The sequence below is a fragment of the Microtus oregoni genome, unplaced genomic scaffold (assembly GCF_018167655.1).
Source record: "Microtus oregoni isolate MIOR12 unplaced genomic scaffold, Mior012 000018F_ref0000195, whole genome shotgun sequence".
Classification (NCBI taxonomy): Eukaryota; Metazoa; Chordata; class Mammalia; order Rodentia; family Cricetidae; genus Microtus; species Microtus oregoni.
Genome location: NW_024543077.1, coordinates 40,730,205 through 40,750,737, shown reverse-complemented (window position 1 = coordinate 40,750,737; position 20,533 = coordinate 40,730,205). Strand labels below are relative to the sequence as shown.

General features: G+C 41.6%; 1 protein-coding gene across 6 annotated transcripts in view; it reads left to right on the top strand.

Moving 5' to 3' along the window:
• Nucleotides 1-20,533, top strand: part of LOC121458920 (islet cell autoantigen 1-like protein) — a 47,568-nt gene that overhangs the window by 9,729 nt on the left and 17,306 nt on the right. For 2 of the 6 annotated variants that reach the window (XM_041668314.1, XM_041668315.1), the window contains exons 2-7: nucleotides 6,110-6,278; nucleotides 9,523-9,595; nucleotides 12,058-12,181; nucleotides 13,656-13,854; nucleotides 15,730-15,855; nucleotides 18,448-18,546. In XM_041668314.1, coding sequence (XP_041524248.1) covers nucleotides 6,117-6,278; nucleotides 9,523-9,595; nucleotides 12,058-12,181; nucleotides 13,656-13,854; nucleotides 15,730-15,855; nucleotides 18,448-18,546 — 783 coding nt within the window. In that variant the 5' untranslated portion in view covers nucleotides 6,110-6,116. Of the gene's footprint in view, nucleotides 1-3,759; nucleotides 3,808-6,099; nucleotides 6,279-9,522; nucleotides 9,596-12,057; nucleotides 12,182-13,655; nucleotides 13,855-15,729; nucleotides 15,856-18,447; nucleotides 18,547-20,533 lie in introns of those variants that run through there. The other 4 variants (XM_041668317.1, XM_041668312.1, XM_041668313.1 and 1 more) reach the window with 3 other exon arrangements.

Sequence of the window (20,533 nt, the reverse complement as noted above, 5' to 3'; positions counted from 1 at the left end):
ACCATAAATATGTTCCCATTTTTTCAGTTGTCTGTTCTGCTGTCCTGTGATTGGCTCTGGTTTCAAGGATTCGGCAAGTTAGAAGTGAGCTTTTCAGAGCTCACTCAAGTTGCCAAAAATGGATCTATATGAGATTAGAGCACATGCTTATCGGACATGAGTGTCTCCTTAAAATTGATTGTATTTCATCATTATATCTGACATTTATTTATTGACATCAGAACTTTAAGATATGGAATTTTGCATCTGAGATATTTTAATTTTAGAGAAAAGAGTTATGTAAACTATTATTTCAAAGCTTTAAGTACTTTGAAGTAATAGCTCATCTGACATTTTCTCCTCTCTCTTTTGAGACAGGATTACACTGTATTTCTTTGTTTGGCTTGGAATTCCACCTCTTTTACCTGGGTTGTTTGTATTTCTTTAGCTATTGGTGGAATATAATTTTGTATATTCATTGAACTTTTAAAGTTCTTTTGTGAATTGCTTACCGTTTTGCTCTTGCTCTTTGAGAGTGTGAGTGTGTTTTTGTGTGTGTCTGTGTCTGTGTCTGTGTGTGTGTGTGTGTGCGCGCGCGCATACACACGTGAGTGTGCTCTGACTTGCCTGTATGTTTATATGTGGCAGCCAGAGGTCAAAGCTGAGGGTCCTCCTCTACCACTGTCCACCTTTTCACGACAGGGGTCTCACTGAATCTGGAGCTTGTCATTTTGACCAGACTAGCTGGCTAGTGAACCATTGGGATTAGTCTACCCTGTTCCCACCCCAGATCTGGGGTTACAGGTACAGGCCACCACGCCCAGCATTTATGTGGGTTCTGCTGTAAGCCGCCATATGGAGAGGACATAGGAAAAGGAACCAAAGACAAGCAAAGCATATGAGACAAGGCTTGGGGATATGCACCAGAAAGGCTCCTACGTGTAACACAAGCATTCCAGAAGGACGGTGGGGAGGGTGACTAACTGCCAAAAGTATAAATAATAAACTTTGTATTTTAAAATGGCAGGATCAATACACTTTGCCTCCCGTTCTTCCTTACTAGTCTTTAGGATGATACTAAGGCAAGCACATAATCAAAGCAAACAACACGTGTGTGTGCGGCCAACAAAACACCAGAAGGCACTCTGGGTACATGAGGGATCTTAGTATTCTTGGAAGACAAAATAACAATAAAAATGTTGGACATTAAAGCAAAATAGAGAACAGGTAGAATATTCACATACAAGCTGCTGTAAGTCATGTAGTCTGTTTCCCCAGGTCTATGGACTAATAATGGTAATTAGTCACTTTCCTACACACACCCAATAGCATGTCAAAAGAATAGCTGATGGTCCCCCTCAGGCAAGGGGAAAAGAGATAACTCAGCAGGGAGGGGTGTGACTCCAAGCCTAAGAACCTAAATTGCATCCTTAGAAACACAGAGAACCAACTCCTGTAAGTTGTCTTCTGACCTCCATGTGTTCCCTCCCCCCGCCCCACACACACACACCAGGCACAATAAACAGGGTAACAAAGTTGCCAGAAGAGAAGTGAACAAGTGCTTTGAGGCTCGCTCATGGGACGATGGCTCTCAGAGCAGACCTGCCCTGCTGTAAATGTTGTGACGCACAGGATGGGGTACACTGGCTCCCTCCCTCCCGCAGGAGCACAGGCCCCAGAATTCACGGAATGAGAGTTCCGAGTGTTGGCAGCACTCGGATGTTCAGGTGACACCATCTCTGCACCCCTCCCAGCTGTGGCCAAGAAATTCCATGAACATAATGAAGTGTAATCTGAATTTGCCTCAGAGGAAATCTATAGCTATCATTGTGAAATAAAGGGTCGACCATGAAAGCCTCTAGAAAACATAGTCTGCCCTTCCGGAACAATAAACAGACTCACATGAAAACTGGCATCAATAAACCAGTATTACAAACATTGGAAAAGACCCTTCTCCAGTTCTCTTGTATGAAATCAGAACGAAGCCATTTTAAGACTTCCAGGTACCTTTCCCAAGTGAATTACCTGAGCCTTTTCTTTTGCTAAACAAGGATAAAAACTTGGGATAACATCTAGTCACCAGGGTCTTGGATTCCAGAGAGCTGTTACCTTCTGTGGCAAAAGTGACTTCTCAGGTTGGTAGGACTCATGAGGTAGAAACAGGTTGTCTGGGTAGCTTAGATGTAATCACAAGGATCCTTCAAATGCAGAGAGGGGAGGAAGAGAAGGCAATATGGCGGCAGAAGCAGGTTGAAGGGTGCTGTATTGCTGTTTTTGTGTTCTGGGTCCCCACTTACTCCACTCAGCATGTCCAGACACATTGTCAGTAACTCTCTTATGACTGAGTAATATTTATTACGTAAATATGCCACATTTTCTTTTCCCATCAATTAACGATGAACTGATGACATTTTGGTTTCTTTGCTTGTTTTTTTTTTTTTTTTTTTTTTTTCCAAGGCAGGGTTTGTTTCTCTGTGTAATAGCCCTGGCTCTTCTGGAACTCTCTTTGTTGACCAGGCTGGCCTCAAAGTTAAAAAGATCCCCCTACCTCTGCCTCTGCCTCCCAAGTGCTGGTATTAAAGGCCTGAGCCACTTGGCCTGGCTGAACTATTGGCATTTTACATTTTTAAACTTATTGGTGTGTGCATGCATGTACCATGATGGGGGAACAACTTTCAGGAGGCGGGTGTGAGTTCTGGAATTGAACTCTATCCTGAGATATCACGCCGTGACCATACATTTCTGATGACAAAGTTCGCCATCCAGAAGTGACAACAATACCAGCGCTATCGTGTGTGCCCAAACATATGCTATTCCTGTTGTTAGCCATGTTGGGGATTGAACTCACGCAACAGGAGTGATGGGCAAACGCTGAAGCTATAATCTAGCCAGATGGTGGCATTTCTGAAATACCTTAACCATTAATTCTCTGAGTTTTGTATCTGAAAATGCCTTCATTTTTGTTTGCATCTTTGCTTTTTTCTTATTTTAAGATAGTGTCCCACTGTGTAGCCCAGGATAGCCTGGAACTTATGGTATTCCTGCCTCAACCTCTTTTGTTCTTTGATTTCGGTATACACTCCCACAATAGCTTATTTTTAATGGATGGTTTCGTAAATATAGAATTACGCGTCAATGTGGTTTTTCCTTCAAATATCTTAAGTTTAGCTTTCTATTTTACTTAAATTTGCTATTTTATTGAAAACTTAGCTCTCATCTGTATTTTTGTTTCATTGTTTTTCAAGATAAATTTTCTTTTTTTCTTTAAAATATTTATTTATTTATTTATTTATTTATTATGCAGTATTCTGCCTGCATGCACGCCTGCAGGCCAGAAGAGGGCACCAGATCTCATTACAGATGGGTGTGAGCCACCCTGTGGTTACCGGGAATTCAATTCAGGACCTTTAGAAAGCAGGCAGTGCTCTTAACCACTGAGCCATCTCTCCAGCCCTCAAGATAGATTTTCTTATCCAGGCCCAGTGGCTTCTGTCTGTTATCTCATCACTCAGGATGTTGAGGCAGGAGCATCACCATGAGTTAAAGGCCAACTTGGTCAATTAGTGATCAGCCTGAGCTAGAGTGAAAATCTCTATCTCAAAATAATAATAATAATAATAATAATAATAATAATAATAATAATAAAGAATAATAAGAATGATTAAACATTTTTCTGTGCTTTGAAAGTGTTTTTCCATCTTTGGATCTAAACAGCTTGTCTATGATGTACCTACTTAAGATTTTATTTGTGTTATTTGTGTTATCCTACCTAGGTTTATCCAGCTCATTGCATTTATACATCATGACTGTCATCCACAAGTTTGAGGGGTATTGTATTTCTCTGGGTGTTTTCTGTCCCACTCTATCTTGTCTTTTTCTTATAGCTTTTCTCTTCCCAATACCTACTTGTCTCTCCTTAAATCTGATCATTTTTATAGTTTCATTTTGAGTCCACTTTTGTTGTATTCCTTCTGTCCATACGTGATTTCAGCCAGATTTATCTGTCTGTTTATTTAGACAGAGTCTCACTGTGTATCCTAGGTCTGCCCAAGTCTCCCAAGTACTGGGATTATAGAGGTGTGTACCACACTGGCTATCTAACCCCTGTTTTAAATATTTATTATTTTATGTGTAGATGTTTTGCCTGCACGTATTATGTGCACCATGTGTGTCTGTATATTTTTATATGCATCACATACATGCCTAGTGCCCCCGGAGGTCAGAAGAGGGCATCAGATTCCCCTGGGACTGGAGGTATACACAGGCAATCATGAGCCACCATGTGGATGCTGGGAATTGAACCTGAACCCTGTGAAGAGCAGCCAGTGCTCTTAACCACCGGGAAATCTCTCTATCCCCTCTACTCATTTTTTTAAAATTTGTATGGGTGTTTTGACAGCATGTATGTCCGTGTACACGTATGCCATGTGCATGCCTGGTGCCCACAGAGACCAGAAGAGGAAATTGACTCCTCTGGGACTGGAGTTATATATGGTTGAGAACTGTCCTGTGGGTGCTGGGAATTAAACCTAGGTCCTCTGGAAGAGTAGCCAGTGCTCTTCCTGAGCCATTTTTTTTAGCCCCCATGTAGTTGATTTTTAATTAGACTACTTGAAGTTTGTAACTGGAATCTCTGACTTGTTTCAATATTTTCTATGATTTATTGATATATACCACATGTTAACTCTTGGTATACATTGGTAAGATCTACTTTTGACACATTTTTTTTTTTTTTACCTTTTGTGTCATTTTGTTTGAGGAGAATGTCACATCACCTAAAATGGGTGGTTGGGTTGTGGATTGTAGTTTTTAGTTTTTCAGGACTTTATTTTTAATTGGGTTTGATTCTGGACTAGTGGGGATTAAAGTCAGGGCCTCAAACATGTCAGGCAAATACTCTAACCCTGCGTTCTAGCCTTTTTTATGACTTTGGATTTTTAGTGCTTAAAAGGAAGTTTGTATATGATTTTATTTTTTTTAATATTTATTTATTTATTTATTATGTATACAATATTCTGTCTGTATGCCTGAAGGTCAGAAGAGGCGCCAGACCTCTTTACAGATGGTTGTGAGCCACCATGTGGTTGCTGGGAATTGAACTCAGGACTTTTGGAAGAGCAGACAATGCTCTTAACCACTGAGCCCTCTCTCCAGCCCCTGTATATGATTTTAAATATTGCAATCCTACTCTAGTAAATTGGGGTCTGCTGTCTGTCAGGCTGCCTTCCTCTTTTCTCCCTAGCTTTTGTGTTGTGGTAGGCTTTCTTGCTCTTGTTGGCCCTGGGAGTTTAGACATTAGACTACTTTTAACTTAATTAGTAAGTGTTTCCAAATGAAAGGGAAGCGAGTCTGTTTCTTTGCTGACAAGGACAAGCGACTGAGTCACGGACATCTCCGCTCTGTTCCCCCGGCCCACAGGAATACTTTGGGCTTTAGTATCAAGCAATTATTATTGTCTCTCTTTTAAACATCTTTACAAAATGCTTTTCACATTTCATTTTCTTATATGTAGCTGTGTCATCTCTGTTAAAGCAACCACCCATCAAGTTTATGATGATGGCTTACAGTGTCTGTCCCTTTCTTAATAACATGTCTCCTCCATATCTAAGGTTTTCATTTCTGTTGTCTTATGGATATTACAGTATTTATTTAATATTTAAAGATGTGCATGTATCTGAATCTTTACATATCTAAAATGTTAAGTTATATTCATCTAACATCTTTTGTAAATATATTTAAAATGTATATATGTATGCAAATTTCATTCTTCAGTATGCTGCAAAAATTAAAAACTAGAGGGAGTAATAAACTAAGAAATGTTTGCTATTAGATATTGATTAAATAGAATTCTTTCCAGTCATAACTATAGAATAACAATTTTAACACTTTTGCTTCATAACAAAAGTACAAGTAATATTAATCTTTTTATCTCTCTCTTTCTATAGTTGTAATTATAGAAAAAACCTAGATCATATAAAGCAAGCATTATCATGTTTATATTTGATATCAATTTTGGTTTGTCAATTAAATACTGACAAGCCAGCTAGGTGTCAGTCTTGTAAGTTTTTAAATGTAATTTTTTAGTCTGTTGGTAAGTTTTTAAAAGAAGCTTAATCTTAGTGTGTTTTAGTTACTCCATGGATTCCTGTGGGCAGCTCAGAGCAGAAGATAAGCAGTCGGTGATGAACAGAATGCAGAAGAAGTACTGGAAGACTAAACAGGTCTTTATCAAAGCCACAGGAAAGAAGGAAGACGAGCATGTGGTTGCATCTGATGCAGAACTGGATGCTAAGCTTGAGGTAAATGTGAAGACTGTGTATTGTGTGGAACTGGTTATTATCTGGGACTCCAAGGGAGATTATCGCAAACATGCACACCAAGGAGTTTAAGGAGCGTCTTAGGGTTGCTGCTGCTGTGATGAAACACCATGACCAAGAGCAAGTTGGGGAGGAGAGATTTGACTTAGACTTCCGTTATTCTCTTCCACATCTGTAGTCCGTCATTGAAGGAAGTCAGAACAGAAACCCAGACAGGGAAGGGTCCTCAGGCCGAGCTACTTACTGGCTTGTTCCTCATAGCTTGCTCAGCCAGCTTTCCTACAGAATTCAGGACTGCCAGCCCAGGGATGGCTCCACCCACAGTGGAGAAGTCCTGTCTTGAAAAAGCAGGAAATGAAAAGAAGCATTTGCTATTTATTTGTGTTGCAGAGTAATCCTTGTGATTCATGTGTGGGGATGTGAGCAGACTGCTGTAGTAACACTCAGAACTGTTTACACACACAATCCCACAGAAGGAACTATTTCTGTGTTGTTTTATATGGTTAGGCACTCTATAACATTTTATTGTAATGCTGACCATTACACATATTGGCAATCAGCTATGTTCTTCCATATTTATACTATTTTTCTTAAAAACTGAAAAAATTCTAGGCTTGATGGCTCATATATAATCCTAGCACTTGGGAGTTGGAGGCAGGAGGATGAGGAACTTAAGGTCATCCTCAGCTATCTAGTGAGCTCAAGGCCATCCTGGGCTGCATAAGACCCCTCCCCCATCTCCAAAAAACATAAGTAAAAAGTAAAATTCGTCATGAAAATAACATACAGTAGTAGGAAGTCTTGCAGGACTGTGGGAACCTCCTGCCGTAATCACCTCATCTTGATGGGCAGTCTGTTTGTATCATTTTGTAATCTTTCATGCATTGAAATTTGATTTTTGTTTTTTATTTAGTTTACATGTATGGTAAGTGTTTTGCCTCCATGTGTGTCTTTGCACCACATGCCTGGGGAAGCCAGAAGAGGGCGTCAGATCCCCTGGAACTGAAGTTACAGATGGTGCTGGGAGGTGAACCGGGTCCTCTAGAAAAGCAGCCAGTTTTTTTATTTGTTTTCAACTGCTGAGCCATCTCTCCAGCCCCTGAAAACTGAGGGTTTTTGTTACAAAGCTTTTTATTATTATTATTATTTATTTATTATGTATACAATATTCTTTCTGTGTGTATGCCTGCAGGCCAGAAGAGGGCACCAGACCTCATTACAGATGGTTGTGAGCCACCATGTGGTTGCTGGGAATTGAACTCAGGACCTCTGGAAGAGCAGGCAATGCTCTTAACCTCTGAGCCATCTCTCCAGCCCCAAAAACTGAGTTTTATATGGCCATGACCAGATGCCAAATCTAATTCATTATCAAGCACATCTAAAGTTATTATTATTCCTCCAGCGACTCTTATAAATACTCCCCAGGTTTAATCATACATTAGCAGTGACGCTCCCTAGTGATGTTGAGAACGTAATAATCTGAGGGTGGAACTTCCCATCTAGAAACGTCAGGGTCCTTTGGACAGTTCACGGAATTTCTTCAGCTTAAGACCGGGTAAGAGGAGATCACTCTGAAATCCACATAGGAAAGTTTATGTATGAAGAGTTGCACCAGGTATATGGCTTCATCTTGTGGGCTTAACTTTGAAGTCAGAGTTCACCAGATATTTTCTTAATTTTCTGTTTCTGATTAACTACAGTAGCAAAGAGGGGAAATTCCAAACAAAAATAACCCAAAAGCAAGCTTTTGTAATTTTAATAATTTATTTTCAAATAATTTTCTTTGGCAGTTCTGGGTTGAACCCATGCATGGGAGGCAAGTGCTCAACCACTAAGCCACATCCCAGCCTTTTCCAAAAGCAGTTTGTATTTGGTGTCATGATATTCTTTTTATTCTTAACTCAGTTTAACTGATACATAAAAACATAAGAGTTTAATGGAGAGAGGGCTGGAGAAAACTCAGCAGTTAAGAGCACCGGCTGCTTTACAGAGGACCCAGGTTTGATTACCAGCACCCACAGTCTCGGGATCAGACACCCTCTTGTGGCCTGCAGCAGCACCAGACAAGCATGTGGTTAGAGACACACCTTCAGGCAAAACACATAACACATAAAAGTAAAGATAAATCTTTTTATAAAGTGGATACCATGAAACCTTCAATCCATATATCTGATAGTTAATGCTTTAGTTACACAGCTCAAACATGTGGTGTTTCTTTACGGTGAGAACTTCCAGAATTCTTGCCACTTTTAGAATTTATACTACATTGTGTCATCTTGACTCAAAGCACAGCAGAAGTTAAACTTTTAGAATTCTATAAACTTGCATGTGCTGCTTTACGTGTGGTGGCTATGCGTGACCACAGTATAGGGCTCCTCCCCCTTTGCTGCCATCACAGGCTGTACCACTACGCCTGTCCCATACATTCTTTTTGTTACCGTCGTTTTGTTTCTGGGTTGTTTTTTTTTTTTTTTTTGAGACAGGGTTTCTCTTTGTTGCCCTGGCTGTCCTGGAACTCACTCAGTAGACCAGGCTGCCTCTGCCTCTGTAGTGCTGGGATTAAAAGCATCTGCCACCACTGCCCAGCCCAATACATCCTTTTTTTTTTTTTTTTTTTTTTTTTCCGAGGCAGGGTTTCTCTGTGGCTTTGGAGCCTGTCCTGGAACTAGCTCTTGTAGATCAGGCTGGTCTCGAACTCACAGAGATCCGCCTGCCTCTGCCTCCCGAGTGCTGGGCGTGCACTACCATCGCCCGGCTACATCTTTTTTTTTTTTGTAATAAACTTATTGGACTGTTTTGCTTTGACACTATTAGAAAAAGCCTCATATTGAGCATCACCTGTTTCTAAAGTACTCTCTTTTTCCTGTGTTGTTGAAATTGTTTATATTGTATATAACTTTCTCATGTTCAGATAATTGGGAGCAGAAGGGAGAACAAATTCTATAGATAAATTCCACACATTTATCTCTTTTTATCCATGTGCTTTCTATATCAATGATAAAACTAAGCCTGAAGTACATCCCAGTCAATAAAAATAGACATGATATTTATGAAATGGACATAATTAACATATGTTTAAGAGAGGTACATCACAGCCAAGAAAATTGACATAATTTATGAAGTAAACCCAATAGATACTTTTATGCAAATGTTCTCATTTTGAAGTGCTAAAAGTTGTATTTGTTTATTGCTCTTTAAATTGTCCTAATAAAATTTATTTTTCAAGGTTTTTCACTCCATCCAGGAGACATGCAATGAACTTCTGAAGATAGTTGAGAAATATCAGCTAAGACTCAATGGTATGACATCATAGCTATCCGATAATTCCCATTTAAAATAATGATTGTTGGTATGCATTTTTGAAAATGAGCACTTAATGGTAAAGTAGTTGTTTATCAAGCTATTTAATGAGGTTTTATTTAAAATTTAAAAAATATGAATACTGACAGTGACCTGTTCTCAAATCCCCAGTGTCCATCTTTTCCTTTTTACTTCATTAAATCCCTTAACCCAGACTCACTTTCTACTCTGGTTTTACTCTTGGTGAACTTTAAGGTTTGTTCCATCTTTCAAAACCTCTTTTGGCCCCTGTAGATTTTACAATCAGTACCTCATTCTTTTTTTTCTCTCACAGGAACGTTTGATAATGTTGTTTGTATGCTCTGTAGCCCAAGCTGGCCTGGAATCCTCCTGCCTCCGCCTTCCTGACCGCTCAGTTTCCAGGCAGATCCCCCCGCACTTGTCTTTTTTCCTTCTGCTCTTTCCTCTCCTCCAGCATCTCTTGTCAAGGTCACAGGAAGGAAAAGCCAGTTCTCATCCCCATGGCTGATTACCCCCTCCTCAGTTCCCCTCCTTTATTCCGCTCCCACAAGCCCACCCCGCTGTGGTCTTCCTCTTCAACTTCATTCAGCATCCTGCCTTTGGCAGGCTCTTCTCTGTCCCCGACCACTTCCGATTGGAACTTGGCCATTGAATTTCTTTCTCTACTTCAATTATAGTGGCTTACTAGATGTGGCTACCTCTCTGATCTCATGTCCTGAAACCCTTTCACTGAATTGTGTCGCTCTCTTTTACGACAGGCATATCTGCATCATATGCTCCCTAACTTTCCTTAGACTTTCCTCAAAGGCCATCGTTTTGACGAGGCCTTCCCTTAATCCCCATACCTAAATTCAAATTCCCTCTCCTTTATAACTCCCCTGTGCTCTTATAATATTCAGCATTCTGTATATTCTCTCTATTGCTTCTTTTTACACCTAGAATGTGCTCTTCTTTTAACTTTCCTATTATTTACTAATTACTTCTTGCTTGAGGTTAGGTTATACACATGTCAGGGCATGCAGTCAGAGGACACTTTGTGAGAGCCAATTCTTTCTTTCCATCATGTGGACTCTGGGGACCAAAGCTCAGGTCACAGGCTTGGTGGCAAGTGCCATTACCCACTGAGCCACTGTGCTGGATCTGATAATGCAGTACTGCCTACACTGGATGCTGTCTTAGGGTTTTATTGCTGTGAAGAGACACCATGACAACTCTTATAAAGAAAAAATGTTTAAATGGAGCGGGGGGGACTGGTTTACAGTTCAAAATTTAAGTCTATTACCATCATGGCAGAAAGTATGGTGGCATGAAAGTATGGTGCTGGAGAGGGAGCTGAGAGTTCTACATCTGGATCCACTCTGTGGTGAGGAACAATGTAGTCTGACACTTTTGTAAAGTGTAATAATAATGAGTTCCAGGCTGGGTATAGTGGTGCACACCTTTAATTCCAGCACTTGGGAGGCAGAGGCAGGTGGATCTCTGAGTTCCAGGAAAGCCAGGGTTCTGTAGGGGAGACTGTCTCAAAAACAAACAAAAATGTATTCCTAGAAACAACATGCAAGCCAGGCAATCCCAGTGCTTAAAAGACTGAGGCAGGAAGATCACGACCTGGAGGCCAACCTGGGCTACACAGGGAGCCAAGGCTATCCTATGCATACTAAGACCCTGTCTCAGAGCCAGGCGATGGTGGTGTGTACATTTAATTTCTAGCACTCAGTGGGCAGAAGCAGGCGGACGTCTGTGAATTCAAAGCTAACGAGGTCTATAGAGTGAGTTCCAGGACAGCCAGGGCTACACAGAGAAACCCTGTCTCAAAAGCAAAAACAAATCCAAAAAAAACCAAAACCTAAGCTTACTTCTGTGTACACATGGGGCCTCACGTGTGCAGAACACATGTTTCGAGTTCCACCCACTCTTAGCCCGGCCCCGCTGTTTTTGTTTTTTGTTAGCTATGACAGATATGAAAGTAGTCAGATTAGTCAAAGTCTGTTTTTCCTCCATCTCTTCTCACATCAGGCAGCACACTCTGGACCATCCCTTCATGGTCCATGCTGGGTGGTAGTGCACCAGGTGACATCAGGACTGTAGATGTTTGTGGGTCTAAGATCGGGAGCACTGGGAAAAAAACCAGAGTGGGAACCAAGACAATTCAATTTCAAACAAGAAACAAATACTTTGTATAAAAAAAGCAACCATCCTGTGGTGTGTGTGTGTGTGTGTGTGTGTGTGTGTGTGTGTGTGTGCACGCGTGTGTGTGTCTGCCATAGCACGTGTGTGCAGGGTCAGTTCTCTCCTTCCACATGTGGGTCCCAAGGATTGAACTCAAGCCGTCAGCATTGGTGGCCCCTTTACCTGTAGAATCGTGTCTCCTGCCTAGTGTATGTTTTAAGAAAACGATGAAACGAAGCAATGAACTAAACTGTGATTTTTTTTTCTCTAGTTATATCAGAGGAAGAAAATGAACTCGGGCTCTTTTTAAAGTTCCAAGCAGAACGGGACACCACTCAAGCTGGTAAAATGATGAACGCAGCTGGCAAGGCTCTGTGCTCTTCAGCCAAGCAAAGGTTCACCCGGCTTTTCCTCCTTCACTGTCGTCGCATCTGCTTGTGACGCGTGTGCTCAGTTCCCACAGTTAGCAAAGAGAGCTTGTAATAAGGCATTCACGAGAAATGTGTTTGGGGAGATATATTTTATGCCTAGCTTTTAATTATTCATTTGCACTCAAAAGAATTACTTAAAAATTAATGTTCTTCGTTGCCTGATCCCTAAAAGCAGCATTTAGAGCTACCTTTCTATTTCTCAAATGGTTTACTATAATAGAGTCACAGAATGGTTAATATTTAAAATACGTGTTACTGTTTTTTCCCTTTCTGTTTTCTGGGATGCTGACAGTCACCCCCGGGCCTCATGCAGCCCAGTGGACACAGGAACCTTGCACTACACCTTCCTCAAGTCACTTTTAAAAAAAATATATATATATCTATTATGTATACAATATTCTGTCTGTGTGTATGCCTGCAGACCAGAAGAGGGCACCAGACCCCATAACAGATGGTTGTGAGCCACCGTGTGGATGTTGGGAATTGAACTCAGGACCTTTGGAAGAGCAGGCAATGCTCTTATCCTCTGAGCCATCTCTCCAGCCCCTCAAGTCACTTTTGTTGACATATACTATCTATGATAAAAAAAAATTTAAAAAGTTTCAATTTAATTATTATTATTTTTTTTAGAAAAGGTCACTATGTATCCCAGGCTAGCCTTGAACTCATAAATACTCATCTGCCTCTGCCTCCCCGTGTGCTTGGATTAAAGACCTGTCCCACCAAACCCAGCCTGGTTTTTCTTCTTTCTTAACTATATGCTTTCTACTTATTATTTCACTGTGTTTAGCATAAAGATCTGTATTACAAAGACTACCTCATACACACACACACACACACACACACACACACACACACACATTCTCTAGATACAGCTCAAATCCTTGTAATACAGAAAGAATGAGAACACTGACCTCATCGGGTTCTGCAGTGTGATGTCTGGCCCAACTTTATTCTGCAGTGCTGTATTAGTGTAGAAATCCTCCTTAAAAGAATTGAGCCACTGTATTGAAAGCAGCCTTAGCATAGCTGGGTTTGATTTGTGCTCCTTACACACCTGTGTTCCTGTCCTCAGCTGTCAAGAACTGTATCCTCCTCAGTTCTTAGCATTTTAATATAACCTTTAAAGCCCTGCTTCTCCCTACACTTGCCAACTGAGCGCTCTGTGAGGAGTCCTTTGTGGTCTCAGAACTCTTTTTAGATGGTAGCGTGCCTGCTGGGTTATTTATCTGGATCAACACCCGCAATGCTACCAAGTCATATTTCCTAAAGTTAAAAGGGGTGGACCTGTAGGAACATCTCTCCTAGAAACTCAGTCTGCTTTCTCAATCTTGTAGGCATACTTGTGACTCATCATCGTGGTAAATACATGTTGCAATGTGTCTAGAATTTTGTTTACAGATGTGCAATCCTCTGATCTTTACCTCTCTACTATTAGATTGGCCTTGTGCACTCCCCTGTCTCGTCTTAAGCAAGAAGTAGCAACGTTCAGCCAGAGGGCCGTTTCTGACACTTTGATGACCATTAATCGTATGGAGCAGGCTCGCACGGAATACAGAGGAGCCCTGCTGTGGATGAAGGATGCATCCCAGGAGCTCGACCCAGACACCTTAAAACAAATGGAAAAGTTTAGAAAAGTAAGAAAATGTATCCCTTTCCTTTCTTTTGGGTCTCTTCATGTCTCTTTTGTATGTGGGTGCTTCTGTTTGCGTGTCTGCACACCGGAAGAGGGCACTGGATCCCATTAGAGATGGCTGTGCGGCCTCCAGAAGAGCAGAGCAGCCATCTCTCCAGCCCTCCTTTTCTTGACACTAACATAGAGAACTAATGCAGAATAATTTAACAGTGATAATAAAATATTAGCCTTTTTTTAAAAAAATAAGATCTCATTGTCTAACCCAGGCTGGGCAGGAATGCACACTCCTGCCTAGTTTCCCGAGAGCTGAGACTACAGGTGTACACACTGCACGCGATAGGGTGGTGGTGGTGGTGGTGGTGGTGGTGGTGTGTTCTCAGCTGTAAACGATGACATAACTCTAGCAAGCACAGCTCACTGGCTCCTGTCAGCAGTCCTGTGAAATAAGCAAGTGCTCCTCCTGCAGCCAGAGCAGCCTCTAGTCCTACTCCCTGGTAACCCTTGACGACAGCATTTAGTTCCTGAGTGTGTCTGGACAGCACTGAGAAAGCTCTGGAGCGCTGAATTCCGTATTTTCAGACTGTTACATGTACATAAGACAAAAGTACAGATTCCTGTCTGTCCCCTTTCCGAATCCTGCAGAGGTCTGGCCCTTCATCCCCCGCACAGCTTTCCGACACTTGACCCCTCTCACCAAGGCCCTGCTCCTCTGAGCCTTGCCCCTTGTCCTGGGCCACTCGCCCCAAGAGTCTTAGTGTAGCTGTCCCCTCCTTCCTGTGCAAACTTTACCCCAGCTCGCCACGGGCCTTCCTGGTGGTTCAATGGTCGTTCAAATTCTGTTCACGTCTTCAGTACGTTTCCAGGCTCAGAGTCCCTCCTGCAGAGATTTCCCTTTTCTCTGCCCCTCCCTGCCTGACAGCGGTGAGGTGAACACATGTTTTGTTTGTCACCAAAGCTCAGTTTTCAGAATGGTGCTTCATATACTGGACAACTTGTAAATTTTAGTTAAGTCAATGAATAAACATTTCAAAGTCAGTGTTTATGTTGTCCGATGACATTTATTAAGAAACAATTTAAATCTATAAATACCTCAATGATTTAGAAATAGTAATGCCTCCCAACATTTGACCATATCTTCTACTTGTTCTTCTAAATTTATTATTTTATTTATTGCTTGTGAAATGCACATATATCACTAGAATATGCTTTTCCCTAAAACTTTTTATTACATTTATTCATTTATGTTGTATGTGTGAGAACACATGCCACAGCATACATGTCATTGACATAGGACAACTGGGAGTTGGTTCTCTCCTTCTACTGTGTGGGTCCCGAGGACCAAACTCAAGTCACCAGGCTTGGTGGCAAGTACCTTTACCCACTGAGCCACCTCCTTAGCCCTTCCAAATTTTGTTTCTACTCTTACTATATACAGTACATATCCTAAACATCTCAAGCATCTATTTTTATCTGGGGCACTTGTTTTCTTCTTAACCAAATGATTTTCCAGTAGTTAGCTATCGGATGCCAGGGAAGTGACTCTGAGGGTTGGAGCGCCCACCTCCAAGTCTGAGAACTTGAATTCCATCCTCAGAACCCACATAGTGAAAGGAGACAACCAACTCCCACATGCTGTTCTCTGACCTCCACACACACATGCCCCCTGCTACACAAATGAGCAAATATATAAAAGATAAATATAAGAAAGAATTGCCTACAATTGTCAAAAAGTAGCTAAAGTCTCTCTCACTAATCACGGAATGATAATGACAGAGAAAGGAACTGTTACAATCCCGTGTTCTGGAGAAACTAATTTCAGGCCCATTAGATTTCCATTTTTTGGTACTGGTAATAATGGACATTTTTGTGATTGCAGGTACAGATCCAAGTGAGAAATAGCAAAGGTTCTTTTGACAAGTTAAAGATGGATGTCTGTCAGAAAGTGGATCTGCTTGGAGCCAGTCGCTGCAATATGCTGTCTCATTCTCTCACTACTTACCAGGTACCCCCCCCCCCACTCATGGTCAGCACGTTCTCGCAGAGGAGAAGTAGTGGGATTCCTTTTTACAAGTTCTCTAATGGTACAAGAAAATTGATGTCATTGGTCAGGTTCCAGTGACAGTTGTAAATGAGACAGAGAACCAACCATAAGGCTCTGACTGCGAGAGACACTGTCCTCTTTGGGGTCCTAGCAGAAAGACTTAGAGACTTTCTGAGGTCGAAAGTGGGCACGGTAAACCAGGCAGTGGTGGCGCAAGTCTTTAATCCCAGCACTTGGGAGGTAGAGGCAGACCAATCTCTGAGTTAGTGACCAACCTGGTCTATAAATTGAGTTCCAGGACAGCTGGGGCCACACAGAGAAACCCTGTCTCAAAAAAAGAAAATTAAATTAAAATTAAAAAAAAATTTAAAAAAGGAAAAGAAAGGAAAAATGGTGAGGAGGTGAAATTTAAGGCTCATAAACTCTGGTTACATATACTTTTGTTTGAGGCAGTGATAATGTAGGTGCAGCCAGCTGTAGGGGCAGCCAGGTAATCTCAGCATTCCAGAGCACAGGCAGGAGGACTGAGGGTTCACATCCAGACTCTGTCACCAAACTAAACAAAAAAGCAAAAAGAACACCATAGTCCAAAAAGGTTGAAAACTTTTGTATCAAGTAAAGAAAATGAAGCAAGGTTCATTTGTGATGGCTCACGCCTTTAATTTCAGGAGACAGAGGCAGGCAAATCTCTGAGTTTGCAGCTAACCTGGTCCACAAAGCAAATTCTAGGGCAGCCAGAGCTGTTACACAGAGAAACCCTGTCTCAACAAACCTAAATAAATAAACAGATAGATAGATAAATAAAATGAAACCAATGACAATTAAGTAAATGATAATTTGGGCTTAAAAACCTAAGTTAGCCCAGTCGAGATCATGTACTCCTTTGATCTGCCATCCGACGTGACTAAATTCTCAAGTCTCACCTGTAGCGAAATTTTCCTTAGGCGGCCAACCAGCTCCCAAATAAAGACAGAGACTTAATATTAATTAGGAAGGCTCAGCTTTAGGCTTGCTCCACCTGCTCCTTTAACTTAATTTAACCTCTTTCTATTCATCTATGTTTTGCCTCGGGGCTTTTACCTTTCTTTCATTCTGTATATCCTGCTTTTCCTGCTTCTTCCATGTCTGTCTGTCTGGCCCCTGCCATCTCTTTTTCTTTCTTCCCCTGAGCCTAAACTCCTCCTACTTACTCTCCCTGCCCAGAAGTCCCACCTATATCTCTTCCCTTGCTATTGGTCATTGTGCTTTTTATTAGACCAATCAGGTGACTTAGACAGGCAAGGTTGTTAAACAAATGCAACACATCTTTATATAGTTAAACAAATGTAACACATCTTTATATATTAAACAAATGCAATACATCTTTACATAGTTAAACAAATATTCTAAACATAAACAAATGTAACACATCTTTGCATGGTTAAGCAAATACAAGACATATTTACATAATTAAACAAATATTCCACAACATAAACAAATGCAACACATCTTTGCATTGTTAAACAAATACCCCAACGTGCATTATGTTGCCCTAAAGTCACGTGAATAATCTACGATGAATGCTGGCTATTTACAAGTAGTAGTTGCTGAGGTTGCTGTGTATTTGAAAACAGCAAGTAGAAACTGTATTTGAATAAGGAAGGAATAGTGGAAGGAGGTGGTTATTCATTGCTGTCTTAAAGCAATATGCTTAACTCCATTTAGTACTATGGAATTCAAGACTCAAGAAAAGATGAGGTGAAACGAAAGCCTTGACGATCTGTAGTTCAACAGCTAATAGCTCCGGTGCTTCTCTGTTCTCGCTATTCAGCCTTTGTCTTGAGACAGGAATCTTGAAGCAACAAGAAAGATTACAAATTACCTGAGTTAGCTAAGTAACACATTTTGAGGGGTCAAGTCTTTCTTGAGGCCTTAATGAAAGGCCAAATTCAGTAGGAAATATTCTCTGTAATGAAAAGATTCTTATAGGGCAGTGGTGGCAAACACCTTTAATACTAGCCCTCAGGAGACAGAGGCAGGTGGATCTCCGAGTTCTAGACCAGCCTGGTGTATAGAGCTAGTTCCAGGCCAGTCAAGGTTACATAGTAAGACCCTGTCTCACAAACCAAAACAAAACGTTCAAAAAAAGATTCGCATGGGCCAAGATGGTTCAACATGTGAAGATGCTTGCTCTCAGGCATGATGACCTGAATTTGATCCCTGGGACCCACATGGTAGGGGAGAACCAACTCCCTCAAGGTGTTCTCTGACCTCTGTAAGCACACACACATAAATGCTTATATATGCTAACATAAAGATTACACACATGGAGATTCATGTTCTTATGCCTTTGGAGTACATTGGTTTTCTTTCTCTTATTATGAGCTATAGTCCTTCTCTGGTATATGTCTATGCAGACTCGGGTGCTAACCTTAGTGAAGAACTGTGAGCCATAGTTCCTTCTGTTCCCCATACTTGGGCAGTTTGATCAGTTCCTGTCTGCTGTTGAACACTATAGCCTCAAACAGTCTCAGAAGGGGCAGGACTGTAGTGTTCTCTTTCCTTTTTCCGCAGAGAACATTGCTTGGGTTCTGGGAGAAAACAGCTCAAATGATGTCCCAAATCCAGGAGGCTTATGCTGACTTTCATCCATATGACTTCGTCGCTCTCAAGGTATGTCTCCTGGGTTCACTTCTTCAGCTGTATCACACTTTATTAGGTAATAACACCGAAACTGCCCTTAGCTAAGCTAAGTTCCAAATTCATGAAACCTTGGGAAACATTTTCCCCTCTCTTTAGGATCTGTACCCTCTAGGTTCTGAAGTCACCAGTTGCACTAAAATACACAGGGACCTTGCACGCTGAGGTACTGGTGTGACAGGAGAGGGAAGAAGAGTAGAAACACAGGAGACGCGGGGCTGGAGGCAGTGACTCAGTAATATATATATGGAAGGAAGGGAGGGAAGGAAGGAAAGAAAGAAGAAGAAAGGGAGGGAAGAAAAGAGAAAAGAAAGAGAGAAAGGAAGGAAAGAAAAGAAAAGAAAAGAAAAGAAAAGAAAAGAAAAGAGTTCAGCTCTTGCAGAGGACCCAAGTTTGGTTCCCAGCATCCATGTTGGGTGGCTCACAGCTTCCTATAACTCCAGCAGCTTTGGGGCCTGACATCATATTCTTCCAGGCTCTGTGGCATCTGCACACACAATTAAGAATAAGTCTTTCTTAAAAAGATGTATAGAATGAAATTTACTAAAAAAAATTAAATATGCTGGGCGGTGGTGGCGCACGCCTTTAATCCCAGCACTTGGAAGGCAGAGGCAGGTGGATCTCTGTGAGTTTGAGGCCAGCCTGGCCTACAGAGCGAGTTCCAGGACAGCCAACTTTACACAGAGAAAACCCTGTGTCAAAAACCCAAACAAACAAACAAAACCCTGAAAATACACAGGGGCTATCAAAATCTACAAAAAGGAAAACAATTGAAGTAACAAGTGATAGAAAGGCAGGCCAGGTTACCTGCCTGTCAGTTTCAGAAGTTTAAGGCAGATTTCCTTCTTGCCTTTACCCTGATGTCACAGTTGAGGTTCCTGGCGCTCACATCACACAGCGTGGCCCTGACATGGTGCCACTGCAGGTTCACAGAGAAACAAAAGAGGATATGTGAAAAGTGTGCTCACACGTGATTAGTTTCTCCGTATTTCACAGCGCCCAGTCACGTGTGCTATTCAACAAGGTCATGCTGTGATGGTCACTCCTTCCGTTCTGATGGGCCAGCTTTAAGTGCCTTTTAACTTGCCATTCTTGCTTCAGCTGGATGAAGTGTCTGTGTGTGCGCGCGCATGCATGTGTATGCATGTACACGGGTGCCTGCAAACGTTAGAGGTGTCTGATCACTCTGGAACTGGAGTTAGAGGTGGTTGCAAGCCGCCTTATGTGGGTGCTGGGAATTGAACTTGGGTCCTCTGGAAAGACAGCATGTGTTCTGAACTGCTGATTCATTTCTTCATTCTCCTTTTTTAGCATGATCAATAAAAAACCAGAGACAGATATTGGGGTTCAGCCTGAAGGTCAGAAAAGCAAAGCAGCCAGCCACTGGCTCTTACCTTTACCTCAGTCCAGAATGGCGATCCTGCCTCCAGGAATCTCAGAATGAGACCATGTCTGAGACCTGTCTCCTCCTGTTTTATATTCCTCTCTAGTGCTGGGATTAAGGGTGTGCACCACTACCGCCTGGCTTCTGTGGCAAACTAGTGTGGCAACTGGGATTAAAGGTGTGTGCCACCACTGCTGACCAGTGGGGCTGTTTTACTGTCTGATCTTCAGGCACGCTTTATTCATTAAAATACAAATGAAATGTCACTACATCTTTTAAGTTTTTCCTTTTTTGAGACAGGGTCTTACTGTGGCCTTGAACTCATAGAGGACTTACACTGGGATTAAAGGCACAAACCACCATAGCCCACTCATTTTTAAAAGTCTTTTGACAAGATAACACCTTTCAGCCCCAAGGCTGCCCTTGATTAAAGGTTGTTTGTTTGTTTGTTGCAATTTTTTTTTTGATTTTTCAAGACAGGGTTTCTCTGTAGTTTTTGGAGCCTGTCCTGAAAATAGCTCAACCAGGCTGGTCTCAGACTCACAGAGATCAGCCTGCTTCTGCCTCCCGAGTGCT